Raw genomic sequence first — 27,320 nt, forward strand, 5'->3', positions numbered from 1 at the left:
ACCGTACGAAAACAATAAGGTCTTCCGTTGGAAAACGGAAGACCTTAATTACAAAATGGAGAGTTTAAATTAAAACCACGTACGTTTTAACTTATGAAAGATATAAACCATGTATGTTTACACTTAAAAAAGATATTTTAATAAACAGTCTACTTTCTTATATGATCAGTAATTCTGTCTAAAAATATTTAACAAACATTGTTTAAGATTTGAGTATTTCCTGTTGAGATAAAATAGAATGGTGGGATTGTTTGGTAGACGGTGAAATACTGAAAAATATATTTCTATATACTATATAAGAGTAAATACATCTATGGAAAATACTTACAAAGCAAACAACCATCTTTTCTGACACCAGTTTAATTGGATTTAAAATGGGTTTGTGTTCAATGCATCAAATGATTTTCAGTTGCTTCAGGACGAGATATAGACACCTGCAGTATGAGATATATTTTTCATTTAAGATATCTAACAGTAACATTGAACAATAACCAATTATTATCTTTTAACGTCTTGTGATCTTTGAATCCTGGGTTCAAGTCTGATTCGTTATTTCACTTTCGTTTAAAGCAATTCAATAAATTTTATGATTACATTCAACAGGCCAAGTTTTAAAATTTTAATATATCCCAAAATCGTGATTATATCTTTTAAGTGCTGTACTTTCATCTATAATAATATCTAAAAGTAACTCAATCTACATTAATATACGGATATTAGGCAAAAAAAATTCTTTAATATAACCATCCACTAGTGCAGTGAATAAAAAGTGTATTAAAATATTTTTCAGGTGGGTGTAAAATGTTAAAAAATAAGATAACAAGCATAAAATAAATCTCTCTATAATCACGAATGACTCACTGGGTTCTCTCAGTAAATTTCGTCCTCTAATTGCCCACGTTAGATTTTTAAAACACCGAGTTGAACTATTTTCTGATTTGTAATTTACTTTTTTCTTTTTTTTATAATTCCTTACAGGGAATTAACTCAACAAATAAATCATTGTTGTTTTCAGCTCACCCGGTGTGTAAGCTTAACTTCTTTTTTTCTGATCACATGTCCAGATTCGTCTGTTTGTAAACTTGCCATATTTTTTACTTTTCCTCCAGAATCAAGATTGCAACTGGCCAATATTGACCAAACTGAGTAAACCACACCCCTCTCTGAAGATGAATCAAAAGTTTTGTAATGAAGTGTCTTATTCTTTTTTTTTAAAGTTGTTAAAAAAATCAGGGATTGATGATCCGAACAATCATATCTAATAAGTCAACTGTACAGTAAAACTCGGTAAAGCGAACTCCGATTATTAAAAGTTTAACTGCATAACTAGGTAGATGTGCTTTACCAAAACAAGTCAAGGACATATACTAAGTATTAATGTACATAAATTTTGTGCAATCATTATCCTTAATTCTTCATATCAATCTATACGTATTTACTTGTAATTCACATTTCTTCATATTTGTTTTAAAAAACTTAAAGATATTCTACTCAAGCACAATAATGTTATGAAACCAAGACCAGATAAGAAACATTGAAGGAGCTAGGTTTATCGTTAAAGAGAAATGCAAAATGACACAAACATTTGGCTTAAAATTCAGAAATACACAGGAATGCTTTCCAATAGCGATTCTTTTCTTTTCATTCATTTTTTGGAGATCTCATTACTAAGACGAGGCTGCAATATTATAAGAATTAAAAAAAAAAGGAAAATTAGAGGAAGTTATATACACAAAAAAAACTCACTGTTACTCGGTTGAGCTATATGGCCCATAAACCTCTTGTTTGATCTTTTTCTATTTAATTTTTTTTTTTTTGCTTTAAAGTACAAGTTATGAATGAAATTTTGCTAAAAATGAGTTTCCGCATGGAAATCAAACCATAAAACTAACAGCCACGTGTTCAATCTTCGAGTTCCGACCTCGTATTCTTCTAAACTTTAATAAACCTGAACTTACAAAGATCCTTGGCGGTTACTTAATGCTCCTGCGATCTCCCAGGGGCGGTTACCCTGGCCGCTCTGTCACGATCGGGCCCAAAAAACACTTTATTGGAATTTTTTGTCAGTTTTGTTATTAACTGAATCACTGTCATGAATATGTATGCTGGATAAAAAACAACAGAACTTGTAAGTCGTCACTGGTACAATGGAATTCCCGGTGTGTCTACTTAGCTCTGCTTGTTGCTATACAGAATGAAGGACAGGACGTCAACCCTAAAGAAATCCAAGTGTAATAAAATAGACGATGAAAAAATGTGGTGCGGATAAGAAAAAATTAGTTCTGAATTTAGCTATTCAGGTAATTTGCATACTATATGAATTCTCTCTCTCTCTCTCTCTCTCTCTCTCTCTCTCTCTCTCTCTCTCTCTCTCTCATTGTACACTGTAGTTTTCAACAAAGCTTTAATTTGTGGGAACAACAATTAGGGGAGGAGCATATGGAGTAGTTGACGTGTTTTTATAAAGACATTTTGATTAACAGATCTAAGTAGAGTCTTTAAATATTAATAAAGAATTTAACCAAGAAACGTTTAGAATGTTTCTTTTTCTGGTCTCTTTGCTTCCATAACATTACTTACACATTATATAAGGAAGAGATTTTATACGATGCTTTAGCAAGGGTTGGTTTTGTTTCAATTAATAAAACCTAATTAGAAATTAGTTCAAGGTACATAAAAACCGCACAAAGGAGTCCAAGGTATCGAAGATTTTTGCTGATGTACGGATGAGCCACGGTTCCGCCATTACAAAATATAGCTATATGCATTGTTGCATACAAAACACAAAAATGTGCATACATTTTTATTTTTGTTTTTATATAAGTCATAGCCAGATACTCTCGTTAAATGGTAAACATAGCCGTCAAACTGGCGAAAGTAATGAAACTCGGCACGTCAAATACGCGTCAATCCATCCAAAAACATTACATTTGAATTTTATAAATAATAAATTCCAGCATTTTACAATTTTACAGAGGACAATGATTTTAATGAAATGTTTATTTAGATGTATGTATCTATTTAAATGTACTTTGTAATTACATCATCGTTTTAAAATTTCAGTCCGATTTTATCATTATAACAAAATATACACCGTGGCCTTTGCGTTCTGAAGTAACGAACAGCTATTCTTATATAATATATACAGCATAACGATATTACATAGAATGCTATCTAGTCTTGTTACGGATTTCCATTAAATTTCAATGTTAAAAATTCTCAAAACTCAATAAAATACATAATATTCTCCAAAATGCAATACTATATTCCTGCACATCTTTTAGACAACCAATTTAAAAATTCTATAGATCACCCAAGAGAGGAAATATAAAAACCAAATGTCGTGCCAGGTATAACTTTAGAGAAGTTACAATGTCTGCTGACAACTTGCGCCATCTACCGCCCAGGGCTGCGTGTTTCTGGAGTCGCTACTCCGGCCCTGCCTATACTTAAACGATCTCTGACATTGACAGCGACCGTTTTACCAATTCCACGACATCTCGCATTAATCTGTAATGCCTTATACTTTTGTATATATGTATAGTTTGCACTCTGTTGAAAGACAGATATGTCTTTCACATAAGCTCAATTGCAATTTCATATGAAGAATTTTTAGTTTTTATTCTTAGTTTTAGCTTACTTGAGCTGAAAGCTTAGGTTGGAAATTTAGATAAACTTTTGTTGATGCGGCTGCTATTCTGTCTGTCCAAAAATTCTCCATATTTTGACTTCTTCAGAATCACTGTGCCAGTTTTAATCAAATTTGGCAAAAATTCCATTGGTATTTCAAAATTGTTCAAACGAAGGATCCGACTCCTACGCAGGGGAGATAATAACAGAGAATGGGGTGGGGTATTTTAATTTTTTACATGCTCCAAAAAATTCGGTGGCCACCTCCATCTTATTTTACTTTTTTATATGTAAAATAAAATAAAAAAAATGTTTGCCGCGAGAAAAAGGGGGGAGCCCCCTCCCCTCACCCCCCCCCCCCCCACCCGATGCTACGTGTCTGTTAAGAACAAGTCATGACTCAAAGAGTGATAAATTTTTTTTTATAATAAATGTAAAAGCAAGCAACATCATTATTACTGCTCAGGTGAGCGATATGGCCCATGGATCTCTTGTGATTTTGAAAATTTTAGGTATTACTAAATCTAATACTGAGTCAAAATTGAAACACCATATCAATGCTGGTTTTTTTAAAAAATTCTTTTAGTGCACGGAATAACATCGGAAAAGTTTTATTTCAATATTACTTGTATTTTTCATGTTAATAATCAACACAACCAATACAGATATACAGATTTTGGCTAAGTAGTAAACACTCAAATAATGGTGAATTATACCCTTTTTGATAAGTCAAAGCTTGTCAGCTGAATAGAAGGGGAAGGGGTGGTGGTGATTGGTCGATTAATATTAAAATAGCTGAATTGTACTTAAGCTTTTACTTCAAAGCACAAGAAATCCCTCACCAAACCCCTTGACTGAATGATTTGGCATACATCGTTTTCGAAAACATCCAGAATTCAAATTAATTTAGGTCAATAAACTAAATGATAATTACTGGATCGATATTATTTGTGTTTGAAAAAATCTTAAACTTACAAAATTTTAGAAAAAGAATTTAGAATTTCCATAGAAAAATTAACAACATCGAACAAAATATTATATAGACTGTCTGACCCACTAAGTGCATGTATTCTTCTGGAATAATTCGACTTTGCTGCACAATCAAAGCCGGGTATCTCTTTTAGAAAACGAGTCAAGCAACCGGGATTCCTTAAGAAATGGGGGCAATCAATAAAAATCAAGGTAGATAAAATTAGGTCACAGCTTGCTATACGATGACAAATGGATTTATAATGTGAGGAATTTAAGAAAATATGTCTTTCATGTATTGTACACCTTTAGACGTGTGGGCCTACAATTTTCACGAACAACAAAAAAGATCGAAATTCTGAAATATCATTTACTGTTTTTATTGCTTTGTGTCTGCAATTAGTCTGTGCTAATCGGTTTCTAAAATAGACATGCTTGTTCTAGAGCGTTATGTGAACAGCGCCCTTTACGTATGGGAGTCATGTATATACATTTGTAGTCTGCTTACCTGCGCGCCAAGGTGAGCGCGCTCTGGGGAGCCAATAAGGGGCCGGGAGGGTGAGGAGGAGGGTGAGTCAGAATGTTCAGTTCAGTCTGAAATAAAACGCAGCGAAGCAAACAATGTACTAAATAAGTATGTCATACAAGATATATTACTCATAATGGATGGGAAAATGAGATTTATACAGACAATAAAAACTACTGACTTATTGTCCCTCTCGAGATCAATTTCTAAAATTCAATTTCCTCCACAAAATTACATAAATTGTACAAAAATTAGGATTAAAATGTGAATCACATAAAGCTAGAATAACTGTACTTTTGCTCGCTTCTAATTGGATAAATCAATATTTCTAATATGATAAAGATTAACACGAGAAAGGCAAATTTTGGTTTAGCATAAAATGGAATTAAGTATTGATAGATTCATGTAAAACAGAAAATTTGTCCTCATTATTACGACGGAACTAGTAAAAATTTAATTACATAAAACTCCAGCCAAGACATATATAATATGGACTGTATTCAATATCAGATGAACTGTACATAAATTTTTTCATGAATATAAGACTTTATTTCTTACATGTAGCACTATTGTTTGCGTGCATGTACTATGAGTATCTATTAGAGTTTTACTATTTCGCCTCTAGACTCTCTTGGATCTCAGATCTTTCCAATAGCCTCATTGTACTACAGTGTTTCACCATTGTCCCTATTCTTTCAATAATCGAATGCCTTCTATCTTGTCCTCCTGTGTCACATTGTGTTGCACTGTACTATGTAGAAGTATTGTCGGCTGTACTGTTAATCTTGTATCCGATGGCCATGCGTGCCAGCTTATTTGGCATCTCTTTGATAGTAGTTTTATTAGTCTATGTTACACCTGTATAGGTACTCAATGGTCACATGTATTTTACATTCTCTATTTTCAAGTACACGTACAAAATACCTTACCTTAAACCATGTGAGGTACACAAAAGCAGTACAATTACGATATATTTTAGGACACACGACTGTTTAGTACTGAATTTGCCAAGTTGAAATGACCATGTTTACTACGATTTTATCAATACAGTGCTTGTCTAGTACACAGTGATTTACTAGTACATATTCACTAAGTTATAACAAGTTACCAATCTTAAGGTAGATGTTCAATACACGAACAACCAACTACACTGTTTATACAGAGTGTCTGAACAAGTATACACTAGAACCACTCTCTAAACCTAGAGAGCTAGAAACCACAATAACATTGGGTGATCTAGTTCATGAGATACTCTAAACGCAATATATTTAGTGTGATTGCTATTTGGCGGAATTTTTAAAAACAAATTAGCGATGATTTATATTAGTGTATTTCTGAATGACTTTTCGTATACATTTATGAATATCATTTAGCGATGTACTGAAATTTAGCAGGAGCGGCTTTCCGCCAAAAACGCTAAAATAATACACAGCCAAATGTAATACGTTGACAGTATCAGCAGCCATTTCCGTAACGATGGCAGATATATACATTTATTTAGTTCACGGTGTGTCAGCACTTATCTTGCTGTTTCGATGATGATAAGTTATTTTTACTGATTTTTACTAGTTCATAAGATATTTTTGCTTTATAAATTAACTTGACTCTACTTTTTTTTTCAAATTCTTAAAACCTAATAAAAGAGTGGCCTTAACTAAATCCATGCATGTACATTCACATACACGTGCATATCGTTACAGTTATTATCTAAGTCATGTTGACTCGAATGTCTTCAGAGAGTTTGAGATGGACTGATTACAGGGCTTACTAGTCACATGTTATGACAGAGTCGGGCATGTCAAGCACGACTCTACAGTCAGGGAATCAATAAGGTGACAATGCCTTGATGAACTTTACCGGTGAGAATATTTACGTTCAACATCATCCGGCTGATTAAACAGACAACCAATGTTCTGTCATAATTGGATTACAATCCAGTTTTGCATTACAATAGAAGAATTTCACTTCCTATTTGAAGTTCGAACTTTGGGCCTGATAAACCAAATTATCTTTATACCATCTCGCACAGCGGTTGGACCAATCCAACTTTCTAGTCACGTGTATCTTTTTTTAAAACTTGGCTTAACATCACTTTTCTTTGCGACAAATCTTTGCCATTTTCTGTTCATGTCAATTATTTATTTTTGATGAAACATTTCCCGTTATAACGGAACTACATGATACCCCGCTTCCGTGAATCCGTTCTTCCCCTCAAGCTCTGGGATGTCACACATTTTCCTTCTTCGGACATTTCTAATCCCCGATACCAACGTTAAACAGCTTCAGTGCGAATAGAACGAATCGAATTTTTGGCATCTTCCTTGTCGGCGCGACGAGCTTCCAATTGGATTATCAATCAAAGCACTGGTCGAAATAACGGAAAATAGAATTTTATGGACAATGATAAAATAAGGGATTCTTTAACGTCATGATATTAGAATTAGGAACCTTTAATGTTTTCTATCAAAATCAACACCAAAACCGTTTTCCTCTGCGCCTGAAGATAATTCGATTTGAAGTATTTCAACCGACTCATAAAGGAAAGATTTACTATAGTTAATCGTTTTCTACGTCATCATATATTTTGTAATCCTGTGTTAAGAGGCCACCTTAGGGAAATTTTGAAAGCGGCCACTTTGAACCATTTTAACAAAAGCTTGGTAGTTGTGTCAAACAGCAATATGACGTAGGACTGCATGTCTATTTCATTTCTGGTCGCTCAGTCATGGGTCTTTGAATTAACAAGATTTGTCTGGCTTTTGAGCCAAGACTACGCAATCGGTGCATATTCACTTGTTTTGACGTAAGGAAAAGGTAGTTACATCCCGCCGAAAGTCCAAGGTCTTGTTAAAATGGTTCTAAACAAGTGGTCTTTTTCAGTTTGGCCTAAAAAAAACCCAGAATATCATTATCTTTATGCATGTTTGTGTTACATTAAGTATCAAAATTCAGAGAATTTAAAATTATCCATAACAATATCAATTGATTTAGTTTTTAATTTTCAGAGAGAGAGAGAGAGAGAGAGAGAGAGAGAGAGAGAGAGAGAGAGCTTTAGATAACTTTTGGGTTGCCTAGCCATCCAAGGTCTGTTGCAAAAAAGCAGACCTGATGACGCAGACTGTGATTCCAAATGCGGAAATGACATTCACTACACATTCCAAATCCTGCACCAAGTTTTATACTACTGTCTCTCAAAGCTTACAGCATCAGAGACAAATGGTTTTCTGCCGATTATCAACATCATCACAGACCTGCTTTGATATGTATCAATATCACAGACAGGTTTTTCTGCAACTTACAGAACAGTTTTGCATTGGTAACGCCAGCATATATCAATAAATTGAATCATTAGTAATACCCCGTAGTCTCAAGCGCAAGGGAAACCAAATCTCAATTTTAAAACAATTTGGCCAGTCCTGTGCGTTGGCACCATAAAGTACAGAATTGGAAGTTTGCAGGTGTCGTTTAAAAAGAGGCTGGTTGTAAACACTGTGTATGATGCACGGCGAAAAACAGAGCATACATCACCCAATCTCTGACAGTTCTCAGCACTTCTTTGTAATACAGTCTTAATGTCTTTCTGGGTCGGAGAAGTACATAAGAACTTAATAATTATTGGTCTTTCTAGCTCGTCATCATTTGACCGGTTCTTGATTTATTGGGCCGTTTTGTCAAAAATCCATCCGATTGGATAATTATAGTTTTTTGCAACGTCATGACGCATGCTCTTTTGCTGAATTCACACATTGTCAATCGTAAATAAGGTTAAATAATTGTCATGTTTTCTAACTGTGGTGTTTGTGAAAGTCTTGTACTTAAAGTTTATTTGTTTAAGAACACGGTAAATAAAATAAAACAGCTAAGGAAAGTACTACTTAGTAGTCTTAAAGTTCAAAAAACAAAGTGCCATATTATTAGTACATTATGCAACATTCTATAGTCCAAAGGTAAATCCTTCCTATGCATTGTCTTGTTGTTTTAACTGCCTATCAAGGGTCATCGCTCGTAGCACGGGATGCTGACAATATCTTACTGACAGACAACAAGACACGCCTCGTGTATATTATGGAAATGGTAAAGTTCTGATACTTTTATAACAGTGGATATATATCTTATATATTGTTGGACATAATGATTAGCTTACAAACACATTATTATTATATCTTTTTTAAAAGTTGTGTTTCTAGTGTATCTAGTCACCACAATTCATTACAACGAACTGAACAATAAGTAACATTGTTTCTAGTCATCATATTTAATTATTATAGAAACTAAATAATAAGCTGATTCTCTCAGTTAAATCATTTTACAAAGTGAACAAAACTGTTCTATGTGTATAATTGTATATGTAATCATAATTGTTATATGTTAAAATCGTCATATTTTTGAACCAGTGTTTGCATCAACTATGCACAAGGTTATAAAGCTTATTAGTTTCATATATGCAACTGAAAAATAAAATAAATGACGTTACTACGCGAAGAAAAGTACTATAAAGCTATAAATTTCTACCTTCCAAAAGACTCTATAAGGCTACTTGAAAAGGCGTTGTGTAACGCCTTTATTTGCGTAAAATGCCATTTGAAAAAGCGTTATTCGCAGTATTGTGCTTTTTAGCGTTATAACGCCATTTCGCGTTATATGTATTACGCTTTTTGCGTTATTACGCCTGTTATTATTTTTTTCAATTACATAAATTATAAAAGGCTTTCATATTGTCATGTCCTTATTCAGAGATAATTTTTTATTCTTTTCTATATTATCAATCTTTATGAAGCCATCAAACGCTTTCGCTTGATTTCGATGAGAGACCCACCGTCTATCGTATACCATTAACTTTGAAAAACTGCTGACGATGAACTAAGGTCAAAGAGACATTTGATATGTACAGCCTGGTACATTAGTCGAAACTCCATTTATCATTTTTTGACCATGAACAATAGGATAATCACTTTCCTTTTATTTCACGGTTTGGTGTTCTTATTGCAACACGTGTGACAAAAACTACCTGTAGAAACTATTGATTCTTATCCGTGCAATGTGCCTCCTTTGTGTACATTGCCATGGTCTTTTCTCATCAGAAGACACAGATGTTTCATTTTTATGCACCTCCTCGGATAAAACACTGAAGCTTATTCAGACATCGAGAATACATCCCTCGTGTTAAATTTTTAAGCACAAGAAATGCAAACATTTAGAATAGAAATCGTGTTAATTTTAAAGTCTAAAAGAAATGCAAACTTTGCAAATACAGCTTGGTTTCAGTTTCTTTAGTGAACTTCCAGTAATTCGGGGTGCTAACTTTGCTGCAGATTGTACGAGTCGCTTTACATCCTCGAAATGTCCACAAACAATTATAATAAAGCAAATTTTATAAAAATAATTTATTCAGTAGGTCAACAAAATTGCAAAATGTATCACACAGTTTTGATAAATCATAAGACGTACAAATGTCAGGATAAACACACCTCTCTTCTCCAAGAAAATCTCTCTTGCTCTCTCTGGGTTTCTCTCAAACCCAACATGAAAAATATCTTTTGTAATTTTCTTTAAAAGTATTAAATATGAACACAAAATTGGCCAATACCTTTAAAAATAAGGCAGATATATTTTAAAATAAAACGTTGAACAGTAAAACAAAACCTTCTTCTGGCTTGGTGTCCCCCTTGTGACGACCAATACTGGAGATGAACGTTAATCAATTTCGAATCAATTTGTCCACAGAAATCATCATATTTTTGAACCAGTGTTTGCATCAACTATGCACAAGGTTATAAACAATTTTACTGGTATAAACTGTGGCCACGCAGTGAGCCCAGATGTAAACAACGCTTACTTTATCACAATCCAAGTTAGATTAAAAAAAATACCCAAACCACAAAATGCAATAACAGTCTACTATTCTTTGAATAAACAACCAATTATCATAACATCAAGTTTTGTGCTCAGTCATGCAAATGCAGGAATAAAATTCTGTACAATTCTAGACAGTCAATTTATCCGTATTCTTCAGAGACTGAAAAACGGCCTAAAAAGCATCGAATGTCTCCAAAACATTTATAACTTGTCTTTGTATTCGTTCTAGCCAGTAAGAATAATACATCATACAAACAAAAATTGATATAAATTGCGGATTGTTGTTAGTTTAAAGCCACAAAGAGGTTTTCTCATAATGTTGCTATTTCATTGTTATTGCCAACAAGGAACGAGGGGGTGTATAAGAACTAATCCCAACAGTTTTTGTGTACATGTACTTCAGATCTCAATGCGAATCAACTTGAACCACTTCCGAGTTTTCACCAAAATAATCCCAGAGATATATATTTATGATTGTTAGCGTTGACTTCCAGAGCATTGCTATATTTTGTGCACCATTGCCGATGTACCATATGCACGGCTTTGATGTTTTTCTCCTAGTGTTTCTATTTCAGTCCCTCGACACACCTTATTTTTAGAGAGAAACGGGATTTTACTTTTTTTTGAAAATGGAAGCTTGATTACCCAAACAAAATGTCTTACATGCTCCAGCTATGTAAACTAGTTCAAATATTTGAGAAATTTTTTTCGATTTCAAAATACTGAATAAAAACAAGAAGAAAGGACAGCGGCAGGAAGTCGTCTGTACATTTGAGAACATACAGTCAATGGTTAATGACACCTTCTGAAATCAACATGGCAGCAAAAGTCGGTCAAAGATCCACAATGACTTGTTGATGTGCGGGTTGAAATTAAAATCGTCTGCCAACAACCTGGTTATAGTTTGACATTCACAGGAGAAAATATATGTATTGTGTTTTCTATAAATTGATCTGTCTGCGGGGATTAAGATTCTAACGAGTACTTTTATGTATATCTGTATCGTGCACAGGCCGCCCCAGGGCTCGCTGCTGTAGAATGTTGCAGTTAATGTAGGTACAAGAACAATGCAAGTACATACACAATAATCAAGCAATAGGCCTTACTTTTACCGTCCGAGATTTTATGCTATCTTCATATAGTGCTGTGTTTTCAGGTAATAAATTAATACGAAAATGGGCGTTATCAAACACTTAAAGTACACAGGCCTGAAATATGGGTGAAGTTATTTTTCTTGAATCAGAATAAAGCGTGCTGTAATTTGCAAAATTATGTCAAACACTTCCTGGAAACATTCAAATGGTTTCCATGCTCTGTGGGTATCGGACTTTTGAGGTCAATTACCATCCTGTCCACAATTCTTTCTCCTCAAATTTAACACGTCCTTAAGAGAAGACAACGAATTCCCGATGTTCTTCGACTTAAATATGGAAGATGACTCTTGTGATATGGCACCAAGTGAAAACTTTCTATTATTATCACAGAAACACTTTGTCCGATGAACCCCAATGGGGGAGATTTTGGCGTTTTTGCCTAGCGACTTTTGGATGAGATCGCAGCTTTTCCTCCTACAGAGGTTCTCTGTTGAGTTGTTGTTATTGTTGTTTTTAAACAAGTCTGTTTCGGATTTTGTTTTGGGCGGAATGCTAGGACAACACAGGAGTGACGACATAACGGGGGGAGGGGACTGCTCCTCGGGGAGGGAGATGTCATCACACGGGTTGGCGATGATGTTTATCTTAATCTCAGGACATTCATTTGTTTGCGATGCTGAATCAATTTCAGTTTCGCTATCAAAATCAATCTGAATTCCCTCCGAGACCTCTCTTACATCAGTGTTTCCATCGCTCTGAGAGATTACACGACAGTTCCCAGAATTGTCTTTCTCTTTCAAAGAATGGTCATTATTTGATCCACTGAGTCCCTGTTTTGTTTGAGGTTTTGATGCTTTGTAAACTTCTACATCTACTCTTACCAGCTTGTTTTTGTGTACCCGAGGGCTAACTTCATTGTTTAGGCCTTGTAAGATATTTCCCTGACTTTTTTCTGCATTTTCGTCAGTTTTGATATCAAAAGAGTCAACGTTCTCTCCATTCTTAGATTTACCTCTTGAAATGTTCGATTTCTGAGAATTGGCTCTTTTGTTACGACGAAAATCTACATCTACCTGAGTTTGTGCGTCGACCATTTTGCACGTTCGTGGTCGTCTGCTCGGTTCAAAGTGTTTATTTTTCTCTGTGAACGACACTCTACTCTTTTTATTCCTGCGCGGTATCGCACCCGTCTCCGACCCGTTGGATGACAGAGTATCCGGGGATTGGGATGCTGTTCTCATTAGTTTCGGAGATTCAGGCTGAGACGGAGATTTGTTTAAACTTTTCAAACGTATGTAGTTGTCGAGGGCAGGCACTATTGAAAATCGCGTTCCTGGAATTTTTCGCGGTCTTTGTGGAGTTTGTCGACCATTAACTAATTTATCGTTTTCGACAATGTCCCTCTTATCAAAGTTGAACGTCTTTCTACCCTGGGGACTCTGCAGGTAGGATCGATATGACGTCACAGTATCGTACATTTGAGAATCGATGCGACTTTGAAGAGAAACGAATGAAGGCATTGCCGAGTGGGCTCGCCATGGGCTTTTCGGGACCCCTGAGATATAAGAATTCACAGTGTCATAATTGGACAGATTGTCAGATCTCATGTCAACATCACTGTAATCGGCGTCATTTTGACTTAGTATGATGTAATTAGTGACATCATAGCTACAGCCACGGTCTTTGAACTTTTGGTCCTCTCTTTGCCACGTGCAACACCGCAGCGATATCATAACAAGGAAGCAAACCAACGCAGCAACAGGCAGCAACACTAAGTTCACATAGGGGGAATTTTGGTTGTTTTTAGGTTGGTGCCAGGTATTTATAAGAAATGAATCGAGCAGGCCGGTTTTGTTTTGAGAGTTTTCGGAATTGGTTTTCTGTGTGTTTCGGGTAGTGTTTAAGGAATCGGTATCATTGTGTGTTGAAATACTAGATGAAAATGTCCCATTTACAGGCAAACCGTTTATAAACGTTTCTTGTTCGTGTAAAATCCATATGAATGCGATAAATAGCCATTTGAATCGTTGCTGCATACCACCCGCGGACCAATACACCACTATCAAGAACGGTATCTAAGAGTAGAGCACGAGTTGACAGTAATGGTTCGTTATCACATATATCTACCAAAGCTTTCCCCAAGCCTGGTGTAGTACCCACTCACTAACTATTCATTAGATGCAAATTTCAGCCAAGAAATTGGTCATTTTAGGTGTTATCATTTTAGGTAAAGTCCGGAAACTTCATGTTGTAACGATCTGCTAGTTTAAAAGTTGGGCTTTCCTCCTCACCAAACCTGAAAAATAACAAAACAACCCATGAAAAATATTGCTGACAAAAGTCAATGGGAAACAACTTTTCAATGTTTGTACTTTTCATAAAGCTCCAAAAAATAACCAGAAAAAACCCCAAAATAAGATATTTAAAAAAAAGGAAACAAAAAGAAAGAAGAAACGCTTCTCTGCACCTGCTGGGTTATTAAATAGGTAAATAAATAGTTTAAATTGCAGTGACGATTATACCAAGCGGAAACACGGAATCTGATTCTGTTAAAGGCTTCTTTGTTGTAAGGTTAGAGGAGTGACAAAATGTAAAGCAAGATTAAAACTGAAGCCCTTCATAAAATATCAATCTCGGTAACACAAGCCTTCACCTACCGCTTCAAAGGATTTATAAGTGTGATTATCGAACAGCAATTAAAAGGTATCTCAGTATGTTCAGGTTTTTAGGGAAAATCCCCGAATAAGACAGATGAGAAAGAGAGAAAGAAAGAAGGGTGTCCCACCTGTCCCGCCTATATATGATTACGTCAGCGTAATATTTATTTAGTTTCTGGGTCAATTCACTACAGACCAATTTCACTGCGGGAGATCTCGTTAACTATTTTACTGAAATCAACACTTTTGTCAACGAAATAGCATACCTTAACTTTTTCTAAGTATTTTGATTTAGATTCACGCGAAGATCCATTTAACAATTGAACAACAGAGAACCCTTGAATTATAGTTTAAATTTCGGTACATTCTGTGCAAATATGGGGGCGATTCATGGAGAACAAGAGAACTAACGCCCTACCAGTTGACGTATGAATACGTGAATGCATCCCATTCCTGTTTGTGTATATTACAGTAATGCACTGCACGTGCATTGTGTGTAACAACTATGTAACAACAATGACGGGTATGTTAATAATTTGAGGAGTCAGATTTCACCAGTTCTACTGTATCAAAGATGTCACTGACCTTCAGAGCACCGACTCAACATTTCTCCAAAACGAACTACAACACAGTGACACTATAGATTCTATATATAAAATCTTACCTTGGTTAAATAAAATTGTAAACATTTAATCCAGACAGCAGTGATTTAACCTAACATTTTTCGAACCACACAAATTATTTTCCGCTGTAACTGTGTTCCGTATCAAAGGATTTAGTGAGTTTTCCATTCCAAGAGTTTTATGCACTGTGCAACCAGTGAATCGAGACAGTCAAGATATTCAAACACGATAAAGTCCTCAAAATTCACACAGCATGACCTAGCCTTTTTGTGAATAAATAACATAAAAAAATTACACCCGTTTCAGCGTTATTTCTCATGCGATTGCAATTTACATAACACACGTCTACTCGCTGTGTTTACTCGGTCAGACACGTTAGCTATTGATGACAAAAGTATCTAAATCTTTCCTCTCTTACTTATCGTCAACTCCCGGGCCACGTGTTACAGTGAAAGCGGATGCAGCATGTTCCGCACGTGCATACAAGCGCGTCTGTTTCTGTCGATGTCGCGAGTTCTGTCCCGCCACTTCATGTGTTCACGTCTCGAAGCACACAAAACATTTAAAGGATCCTGGCTGGGGATTTCTTTTTTGTCTGTTCGTTTCTCTCTCTCTCCCTCTCTGTCTATTGATTACGTATTGTAATCTCAACGAAAAAGAGAAAATGAATCGTCATGATAAACGTATCTTAACGGCAGCCAGCACTGCAGCAGCGAGACTCTTTATTCTGTTATTGAATTATGATGTTACTGAGATGAATCGATCTCAGTCTCACTACGCTAATCTGATCGCGGTAATCGAATGACCTGACCTTAAACAAACCAAGAAATCTCGCGGATTAACGGGTTTACTTGCTTAAGATACGCTCTAGTTGCAGTTTGCAACCAACTTCTTTAAGACGTGATTTAAAGCAGATTATTTAATAACATTTGGAACAAACTGAACATGAGGATCTTAGACGTCTTTTGTTTCGCTTACGCAAATTGCCGATTACCGAAGTTTTAAAAGCATAAAACGAATTTAAGCTCATTATGAACGGGGCTTTTACTTCATTTCCGCGTTGTTTTTTTTTGGGGATCATAACGAATCTTGAGTAAAATGTAGTCACTTAATTTGACACTGATATGTTGGATCGGATGAATAGACAAACATAAGCTAATGACTGTAATGTAAAACAGTAAATAACTACATGTACTAATAACTACATGTACTAATAACTACATGTACTAACCTTAATGTAAGAATGTAATATCAACAGCCCATTCAATAACATCCTTGTTTATATTTGTGGTGACGGAACAAGGCAACATGGATAAGTATTTCCCATTGAAGAGGATATGAGCCCCAGACGTGATTGACAGTTGTTAATCTATACGTAAAATTTACACTTCCCTTGCCCTAACAGAAACTTAACTTTTTACAATTGAATTTCTGAAACTGTCGATAAGAGCTGCTGACTTGTAATAAAAAAGGCAGAGTGTTCATGGAATCACCCCTACCCCTGATTGGGTTGCTGGTTAACCCTATTCACAGCGTATTGGTGGATTATCTAATTCTTGATGTTAATGTCTAATTGTTAACGGATTCAAAACGAGGATCTAACGCAGTAATTTCTATCCCGTTGTTTTATATTCAAATAACCCCGAGTGTACCGCGGTTAGAAAATAAAACCACTTTTTAAAAAAAAAGTCCGATAATGTTTCTATTGTGCAAGAAACAGGAAGTTTCTTTGTGTGAAACTATCAGCTTTCAAGCTCAATATTATCCGAGACTTAAATACTTATGATAACATTAATGGAAAGGAAATTCGTTGTTTCACGCCAGAGTTGAACGGTCATTGAGGTTGGGAGTTTTGGTATTTTTGACAGAGACTACTGAAAACAATAGCCGGGACCTTGGAAAAAGTCAAAATAGGGATTTCATGACGAAATCTTCAAACAATAAGTAACAATGACTCACAGTGCTAAAGTCGTGAGGTGAAATGTTTTATGCTGGTATCAAGATTTCGGGTGCCGACTTATTGGTCAATGCAGTTGTCTTAATCTTTTAAAATCGGTGAAATCTTGTAGGAATGTGGCTAATAACTGGATAAAAGAAGTGTAGTAGTGTATCGTAAATGTACGGAATTGTCGACACAGTTTTGGACTCTTTGACTTTCTACATGAGTAAACTGTCAGACAATCGCACGATGCCAGATCCATCACACTTGCTAGCTCTCTCGGTGTGGGAGCGAACTCTCGCCCCGCTCCTTCTTTTGGAGTGAGCAACTAATTAAACGCCGCGCACGAAATGCGAGTCCTTACAACAAATTATTTCCGTGTGTTTACGAGATGCATTTTTTATCGTCTTGCCCGTATTGAGATGATATATCGATACATTGGGAGGGTTGTTTGCATACAGGAAGAAAAAAAAGAACCCGAATGAAGATTAACCGTAAAGTTATCTCCAAAGCAGGTTTCTAATCTCATTCATCAGTTTTTAGGAAAATCCAAGTTGAAGACATGTTATTTCAGAATTTGAAATCTCTTTTGTCTCATCAAGTGCAGGAAACCCTATTAATTACTAAATCAAAGATTTCCTCACAATGAATGGAGATAGAATCTGGAAGAAACAACTGAAGATTGGACCCTAGACAAATCTCCAGAGATCCTTGTTTTGTGACTGAGATAGAAAAAAAACCCGTGTTTGTAAATGGGCCAAAGTAAATAAAGCATATCATGCTAAACAATATAATTTACCTTAGATTTCCCCGACAGGTGACAGTTACTGTATACAATACATGGCCTGGGTAGATACTCATTAAGATGGTGTCAATATACTGAGAAAATACGCAGTGATATAGAGACGTAGGGGCAACACTAGGAATTCGTCAACATCAAGCCTATTGTCCGACCCGTCTGCATCAGGGGCTATTGAAATTTACGCTTTATTCAAATGCTATCAATGATCCAACGATTTGAGAATTTTTTTTCAAAGATATTTACGTATAGCTAAAGTTAAAGGTCCGGGCAAAAGACCTTGTCACGTCTCTTTGAATCTCGTATATAAATAGAAAAGATTCAGGTGATAAATAGTCTGAGAAAACGAGCTGACTAAAAATATAACTAAGACATGATTACCGAAATACAACCAAGGCGTCACATATGTGGCAAATATCTAAATGCTTAAAGAATCGGGTTTGAGTGAATTTTAAGTAAGCGCATTAAAATGAGTAATCAAACTGTAAGAAGTAGAAGTCGGACAATCAATTTAACCTAGTTAATACTCAAATTGACCTGAATGCTACTTCATACGTTTTTTTTTCTTTTTAAAAAACAATTTGGTTGATGATTTTTACGCCATGTTCCAGAACGAAATCTGGTTTGAAAATCAATTTAATTCCAGGGTTTGAGGAATTATTCTTACGTTTTTACGTGAATTGTTCTGCAGTGAGTCCATTTCAAATAACTGGAGGCTCATTTTTATATAGATACATGTAAATCATTATTCAAGCCTGCACGGTTTGACTCTACTCATATAAATGGGCAAGTGTAGCGGCTATAATAGGAGGTGGTTCAAAGAAACCAGCGAAATTGCCAATGAAAAATTAGTAATCTCGTCAGAGAAAATTAAAAGAAATCGAGTATATGATACCTCGTAATCATAATTCTATTTTTCTTATTTTTTAAAACTTTATGAAAATATCATTATATAAAAACGATTGCCAGGACATGAACATTGAGAAAGTACATATTTTTTCCCTTTGCAAAAGTTAGCAAAATGTTGCAATTTTTGCAAAATGGCCGAACTCGATGTGTGCAGTTCAGGGTATGTTGTTTCAGTATGATTAATAAATTAGGAATGCATAGCCGATATGAATATTTATACGTCCACCGTCAATTTACATTGCGATAAAGACGTCATGTACATTAACCACAATAAGATCATATTCAAAGTTTTTTTTCAAGATACTAGTATTGGGCAACAGTGGTGAAATAGTATTGTTCAATTTCAAAATACCCCTCTAATTTGGAAACAAAAACAACCCTATTCCGTTGAATGTAGAATATATCCCAGTTGGTTAACCACGCAACCTATTAAACTCCCATGCAGATATTTCTATTAGAATTTTAATCTACAGTTAAAACTTGTGTGTGAAATACTAGAATCAGACTCATCATATACGTTTGTTTATATAAAACAGACAGAGGAATTATCCACATGCTTATGGTTTTAAAAATACATTTAAAACACAAGAGCACACAGAAAACTGACGTCAGGGGGCGAAAAACCGCACGAACCGGTCAAACGAGGTCATAGTCTGCAGAAATAAAACACGAATGACCATTCACTCAGAAAACAAAATTAAGTCGAATTCAAGATTTTGAATATCTTTATTTTAACAAAAAAAATATTGTATAAGATATTAATTTGTTAAGTTTAAAAATATAAACATCATGAAAGTATTATTTTATTCCAGAATCATTTTTCGAGTAATTTTTTGAAAGTTTGACAAACGCCTGCTCTCATTTTATGGTTTTGGGACAGATAGTGGCTTCAAGACCATGCACGCATATATCCCAGAATAAACTTGCGGCAAAATTTTGGATCAATTTTAGTTCTGAAATAATTTCAACAATTAAATGAAATTTTCGTTGTTGGTTTGCAGGCTTAAAACTTGACAAAATGGTGCATCTGATCGTTAATTTTTTTTTCAAGTGTTGATGAAGAAATAAAGAAAAAACATATTTTATCTGATGCATGTCTACTTCAGTTTAATTCTTTGGAAGTGGAAGAATAAATCAGAAAAAAAAAAATCATTTCAATTGTTAATAGATCCTTTGTTATAAATAAGTTCTTATCTCTCACTGTTAATTTATCCCAATATGCCGGAATGCATTGATTCATATTAGGAAAAAAAAAGCTTGTTCTTATCATCTTGAATAAAAAAAACAAATATTTTCCTAGTTTTCTTTTCCATCGCAGTAATACCGGTAAATCTCTGTATTACACTTGATCTCTCTCCAGGGTGAATTTTATCTATAAAACCCCCGATTAAGATATATCAAGGTTTATTTTAGCCAATTTATATGTATTTTTTAATGGGACTCCCTATAACAATGACCGTTTTTTTCCAAGTTTTATATATTAAAAAAATATCTACTTTATTCGGTCATTTATCTCAAAGCCAAACACCCCATTTTCAGTTTCAACGATTTTAATCTCGGTTTGTGATATCAAGTCGCGCGATAATAATCCAAACATTAATTGATAAAACAAAAATAAAACCTCACTTGTAATTTTTACCTCTTAGAGCAATCTTTATCTAAAAACTGATAAATCCAGCTACATCACCGGATCTATTTTGAATTTAATGTGAAAAAAAGCAAACCACCCATCACATTTAATAACTAATAGGTTTTAGTGAAAGACATAACAAATTTTACTCCCATTTCCTTTTAAAAACCCCAGAGAGCACAGAAATTAATTTAGTCACGTGATCAATTGTCAGTTGCTGGCACTGGGGAGACCTCAGAAAACGACCAGTAATGGAAGAATTCCAGTAAATCTCGGATCAACTGTCGCTCGCCAGGGAAACTATGTCACGTGTACGATATTTGGAATGTAGGTTAAATGGGAACAATGAAGGGGAAACATCCCTGGTAATGATTGGAAATCAATCTAAATATGGAAGAGCAGAATACAAAAATAAACGTGACATTATTAACTCTTAATATATGGAACTTAATACATATGTCTGTTTATAGTTACAGTGACCATGAACTATCAAAATGATCAATCGTATTTGGGAGACTTTGGTGTGTTGTTTGACTACCGGAAGTCAGACATACACATGTACCTTCCAAGGTGCGCATGCTTCTTTAAAACTCTGTAATTCCCGAGTCAATAAATAATATTTACAAAATACAAAATTTTCTATATATCTGATATTCGCTTTGATACCCAAATGATAAATTGAGGAACAAATTATAAACTCGTATTATAAACTTTATAACCCTAATATTAAACATGCATACAAATCCCATAACACGTCAAGTGTTGGTTATACGATAATGAACAACAATACATTAGTATATTAAATCCATTTACCAACAATTTGTAGCATAACCAATAACCCAGCTATTAAGTTATTCTCTGCAAAGGTAATCTATGTAGCATATATTTATTGTAATAGAATCTACCAACCCGGTAATTCATTAGACCTAAGTCTGTGTAATATGTTCAGAGATATGGCAGTATAGAGTACTTCAATTAACAACATGCATTAGGGTGCATATAGAGTGAATCTGTATAAAATGCTCGTTTACATGTTGTACACTTATTATTCCATCGCATAAACACACTATACGCCATTGTTTGCACTCTAGAAGAGTATTTTGGGTTTATATCCGAGATGCCCCGTACATGATTTCTCTATTCATAGAGTTCCGTATTGTAACAGACGGAAGTCTGAGAAGTCTTAGCTTCCGGTTGGTATGTTTATCAAAATACACATCGACGACGTAAAACTAAGTGCATGTATTTGCATAGTGTGTACATCTATACTCCAAGTACTTTCTTTGTTGTTTCATACATGATGTATTTACATTATCCAGCGTCTTTGCCTGTGATAACACTACGTATCGATTTTGTACTATATAACTCATAATACAAATGACGCCAAATTGAGGCGCCAGAGTGGTTTGTTTATTTATATTTAAATATTTAATCGTACGATGGCCTAAAATTTTATAAATATAAGTAATAAGGAATCATTCTTTGAATATTATGAGGTGATAATTTCGGTCGGGGCGTGATCAAATCTATCATAAAGCCGTTCGGGCTTTATTGGATTTGATCACGTCCCGACCAAAATTATCACCTCATAATACTCAAAGAATGATTCCTTATTCCTTATATAAAACAATCGTTACAACCAAACAATAATGTGGCATATTGCTTTTAACCATAGATACCGACGTAATTTAAAATATTTCTCTAAAATGAGAGAAATATAGTATCATCCGTCGGTATGTTTCATAGATGGAAGAGCCAGCAAGACCTTCAACATTTCTGCTGCCATTAGATTTTTTTTTAAATGTCTAAGGAAAACACTGAATGAATGTTAATAGAATCTAATGAACATTTTGGATGTTAAGCTTAAAGAGTAAATGAAAGAAAAAACTCTTGACTTGAGATTTTACTTCAAGGGAAACGCATTTACAAAAGACAAATAAAACCAAACTTATAATGAACAACGTTGACAGTAACACAGGAAGCATCAACAACAACAACAACAACAACAACAACAACAACAACAACCTTCTTATATTTTGTGGTATAGTTTAGATAATGTAACCATCCAATTCTGTGTAAGTTTGCCCTAACTGAAAATCTTCCTCCAAACAATTTTAACTGCTTAAAGAGGTAAAACGGTACATTTTAAAGGATAGAAATCTCCGAGAAAAAGGATTTCGGTGAATTTTAGGTCTACATTACTGTATGATTATAATGTCAATAATTAAACAAAATGCCAATATGTCAAATGTCCTATTTTATTTAGTTTATCGATTCCGAATAGTGATATTATTTTTATAAGATGCTGTTACGGGACAAAGTAATTTACAATTTATTCTCCACGTGTACAAGAAAAGAGTTTAACCATCTTCAAGCAATGGAAGTTAAAAATGACTTAAAATAAGGGAGCGAGAAGCAGGTACATGTAGATGATTTAATGATATCAACGACCAGTTTTATCAGTCTTTTACTGCTTCCCCTCGATGTTTATAATTACTAAGCTCTCTCCCCCGGGGCACTCTCTTCTCACAATGGTCGTGTTCTCAGTGACTTTTCTGTCCGGAACACCTGACAAGGTTGTCTGCCGAATTCCGTTAACGGGTATAGAAGTCGAATTGTCATTGGTGACATCAAATAATTATAAGTTGTACAGTTAGCTGGGTTAAGACGGGTACCATGTTTGCATTGAAAGCTAACGAAAAACGAAAGGTCCACCAAATTTCGTTTTGGGTACGGATGTTGTATTGTCACTGGCGACAGACGATGGATTTTGTTCTTTCATGACAGGTATATCATTTAGCTTTTAAATTAGAGCTTTTCAATATATTATATGTACGGGAGTTTAATGACATCAATTGCAAAGATGGCAAAGTTTTACACATCTATCTAGTAAGTGTAAGAGTTTACTAACTGCTGTGAGTTTAGTTTCAAGAACCAAAATATCAATTAAAATGCCACAAAAATTTTGCAACAATGCGTGTTCGAAAATAATTTAAAAAACATATTTATAGACTTGCACCTATCAACCTTTTTATTGGCTAAAGATTTGAAAGAACACACAACGATTTCAGATGATTTTGAAGATATAAAATTTCAATGTAAAAGCCAGTTACAGCAATTTTCTGATTCACATTTGTCATTTCAACAATTATTAAAAAATCAAATAGTTATTGCAAACTTTTAACAAATGGTGTTTTTTTCCATTTCAACACAAGTATTTTCAAATTTATTCGTAAAAGGTGGACCTTTTCCAAACATTTTGCTTGTATGCCCTTTTTATTAACTGAAATTTAGTTCAGATTTGAGGCGCAAGAGGTCTAATAAGAATATAAACATGTTCTGATTGAACATCTACAGGGATTTTACGCCTAAAAATAAAGATGTCCTTGAGTTCTTACTGGTGTTCCAGCAGCAATGTAGGCAATTAACATTTCTCAGACAGATCACTTTATACAAAGATGGTAATTTTCTATTTCCTAAAATGGCTACCCAAGGGAAGTGTAGAGAATTGATTGACAATTTCCTGAAATGTAGCATTACTGCTAATTATGAAAATGATGCCTCGCAATGCCAAGCTATTAATCAGAACATTTTTCGACACCTGCTATGGACCCTCGCCCATAGAGAATTAAAGATCATTATACATAACAAGGGCAAAACATCATCCAATGTTTCATGGTGATATATACAAATATATATATATATATAAAACGAAACAAAACTTGTATTGCGGTTACGCGGTTACAAATTTCAACCTTGTCGAGAGAATCAATTTAAAGAAATTGCGGCGATTCAGTGCAGCGACTCGCTTTCAAACCCGGTCTGTTTAAATTACTTAGTTGACAATCTTCGGAGAACAATTGGAAAAATTATCTGAAAACACTTTCCTGAAATATCTCTAATGTACAATTCCTCTTATCACAGGCCCTAATGACTGTTTACGACCTGCTTAACTCACGTGATGCGCCATTAAATTGGTCGTCGCGTAAGTTAATTTTTCCTGCACATTTGATTTCTGACCTGTGATTTTACAAGCACTTACATGACACGGGTACGTGTCAGTTTCTCTTTTATTCTCGCTGCATGCAACAGAACAGTAAAAATAATTAAACCGAATTCTACTCCGATTCCAGGCACTGTGATTTATTTTTCTTTCTTATAAGACTTAGCGACCTTGCCGAACAGGATCTTTCAAGTTCTGGAGCTGTGTAATTACACGATCAGATTTAGAAATATTTACCAAAAAAGCCTGATTATATATGGTGATTCAGGTGCAGTCCCGGGTTGACAGGTGATTCTACATCGAGGTGTAAAGGTAACATATTCAGGCCGACAGTTCATCAAATGATGAACAAGTTCCCCAAGATATAAACGGAGAATCACGGCAATAAAACTTGAAGCAACTGCCAGTAACAGCAAGCATCAAAACAAAGCGTTAGCAGAAACCACGACAGAAAAGAGAGAAATAGAAATATCGTTTTGAATGTAGAACTGTCGACTGTTAGGATTTTTTTATGATTTTAAATGAGAGAAAATTGACCCGATCTCATTGAGTGTTAATGAAACAATTAATGACATCACCAAATGTAACAGCGTTGACAGTGACCTAATTGTGCTCAAAATTGAAATTGCAACAAAGTTGAGAATGGCATAATTGTATTTAAATGTAACAAAGTTAACTATGACCTTAATGATTTCAACTGTATCTTAGTTGGCTGTGACCTTAATGATTTCAAATGTAACTTAGTTGACAGTGACATCATTTATTACTACATATGACACTGTCATACAGGTATACTTCTCAATGAAAATAATTTAATACTTAACTTAATATTCAATTTTTTATTAACCTGCTAAGTTATGGAACAAACTTATCTATAATACGAGGAGTTTTGCAAAATAATGTCATTTCACCTTCTTTGCGTAAAAATCGGGTAAATATCTTACTGAAACCATAGGAGAAGAAAATTTAACGTTCACAATTTGACCGACTAAGCTACAGTGTACATAGGTTTATAGCGTATTTGTTACACGATACAAAAATGACCGCAAAAAGAGAAAACACTGCACTTGAAATTAGGGTCAACATAAAATGTAGGTCCTTCCTTGGCATTATACCCGTAGGTATTCATCTAGAGGTTTGTAATATCATGGTAATGTTCTTTCTTGGCATTATACCCGTAGGTATTCATCTGGAGGTCTGTAATATCATGGGAATGTCCTTCCTTGGCATTATACCCGTAGGTCTGTAATATCATGGGAATGTCCTTCCTTGGCATTATACCCGTAGGTATTCATCTGGAGGTTTGTTATATCATGGGAATGTCCTTCCTTGGCATTATACCCGTAGGTATTCATCTGGAGGTCTGTAATATCATGGGAATGTCCTTCCTTGGCATTATACCAGTAGTTATTCATCTGGAGGTCTGTAATATCATGGGAATGTCCTTCCTTGGCATTATACCCGTAGGTATTCATCTGGAGGTCTGTTATATCATGGGAATGTCCTTCCTTGGCATTATACCCGTAGGTATTCATCTGGAGGTCTGTAATATCATGGGAATGACCAAATGTCTCATAGGTCTGTTTGTAGGCGGGTAGTTCAAAACAGGTTGCGAACACCCCAAAGATGCTGCTCGCCAAGGTCGCTTTGCAACAGTTACAACCAATAATAACATCGTAAAAATCCACGAAATCTTACAAGGAGATGCAAGATATGCCGTGCAGGCTTGGGGTAATGCTAAATGTAATGGTAATGCATTGCAATACATTACATGTTTTCAAAGTAATGCTAGTAATGTGTAATGCCTCAAAATTAGCATTACAAGTAATGCTAATGTAATGCATTACTTTCCAAAATCTAGTGTAATGCTGGCATTACATGGCATTACTTTGCATTACTATGCATATTTATGCATGTTCACTTTAAAAAATGTGATGAATAAATGAATTGTTGAAATTGAATTTGATTAAATTTATTTTTAAAGAAGAAAGAAATAATTCTAATTGAGAAAAAAATGTTTTAATTGTACATGTTTCATTAAAAAAGGTTTTTAAAATTCATTTTTGAATTGTTTATATTACTAAAGATAACAGCACAATTTCATAACATTTTTAAGAGTGTTGTTATTAAGAGTTTTTAATCATTTAAACAATTTACTCCAATTAGTTTGCACTTCAATAAGAAATGTGTCAACAACACACTAATCCCCCCGGATAATCTAAGTATCAAAACAATCTATTGTTATAAGAAGTGCTAAACACCCCAATCCCCTTCCCTTCGCTATGTCACAATAGAATAGGAGACAGACATGCACCTTTAAAAGCAAAATGAATGCACTGTCCATCCATTATGAAAATCAATATCACTTCCAATATTATAACCTATTTGAAAATAATCTTACTTATTTTCTCCCTCTTTCTCCCTGTCTCTCTCTCTGTTTCTCACTCTGTTTCTCTCTCCTCTCTCTCTCTCTCTCTTGTATATTAATTACACTGTACATTAGTTTGGACTGATAGAAAATACAAGATTTATGTATTTAATTTATTATTGCACTTAATATATCCTAAGATAAAGATCGTCAAACAGTATTTTCCAGTTCAAGCATTGACTGCTCCTGCAAAACATTTAATTTAGTATAGACCGGAAGGTGGATGCATTTAAAAGATGAACCCTTTGAAACTTCGA

General features: G+C 34.7%; 2 protein-coding genes across 5 annotated transcripts in view; one reads left to right on the forward strand and one right to left on the reverse strand.

Moving 5' to 3' along the window:
- The window catches only part of LOC105339124 (dihydroorotate dehydrogenase (quinone), mitochondrial), a 270,339-nt gene that overhangs the window by 69,330 nt on the left and 173,689 nt on the right, over positions 1 to 27,320 (forward strand). The gene's annotated exons all lie outside the window — the stretch shown is intronic.
- LOC105317127 (uncharacterized) lies at positions 10,495 to 18,231 on the reverse strand. Of its 4 annotated transcripts, none has more exons than XM_011413678.4 (2): positions 18,094 to 18,231; positions 10,495 to 14,371 (listed from the first exon to the last, which is right to left on the reverse strand). In XM_011413678.4, exon 2 carries the CDS (start codon positions 14,109 to 14,111, stop codon positions 12,318 to 12,320), a length of 1,794 nt encoding a protein of 597 aa, XP_011411980.3. In that variant the 5' UTR covers positions 14,112 to 14,371; positions 18,094 to 18,231; the 3' UTR covers positions 10,495 to 12,317. The 4 variants fall into 4 exon arrangements, with proteins under 4 accessions (XP_011411980.3, XP_011411979.3, XP_011411978.3 ...); XM_011413677.4 differs by lacking the exon at positions 18,094 to 18,231 and adding an exon at positions 16,587 to 16,898; XM_011413676.4 differs by lacking the exon at positions 18,094 to 18,231 and adding an exon at positions 15,397 to 16,154.

This window comes from Magallana gigas, chromosome 3, assembly GCF_963853765.1.
Source record: "Magallana gigas chromosome 3, xbMagGiga1.1, whole genome shotgun sequence".
NCBI classification, from domain to species: Eukaryota; Metazoa; Mollusca; class Bivalvia; order Ostreida; family Ostreidae; genus Magallana; species Magallana gigas.

Excerpts from the sequence above, each read along its gene's own strand:
- LOC105317127 (XM_011413678.4), bottom strand. The coding sequence starts at position 14,111 with ATGCAGCAACGATTCAAATGGCTATTTATCGCATTCATATGGATTTTA.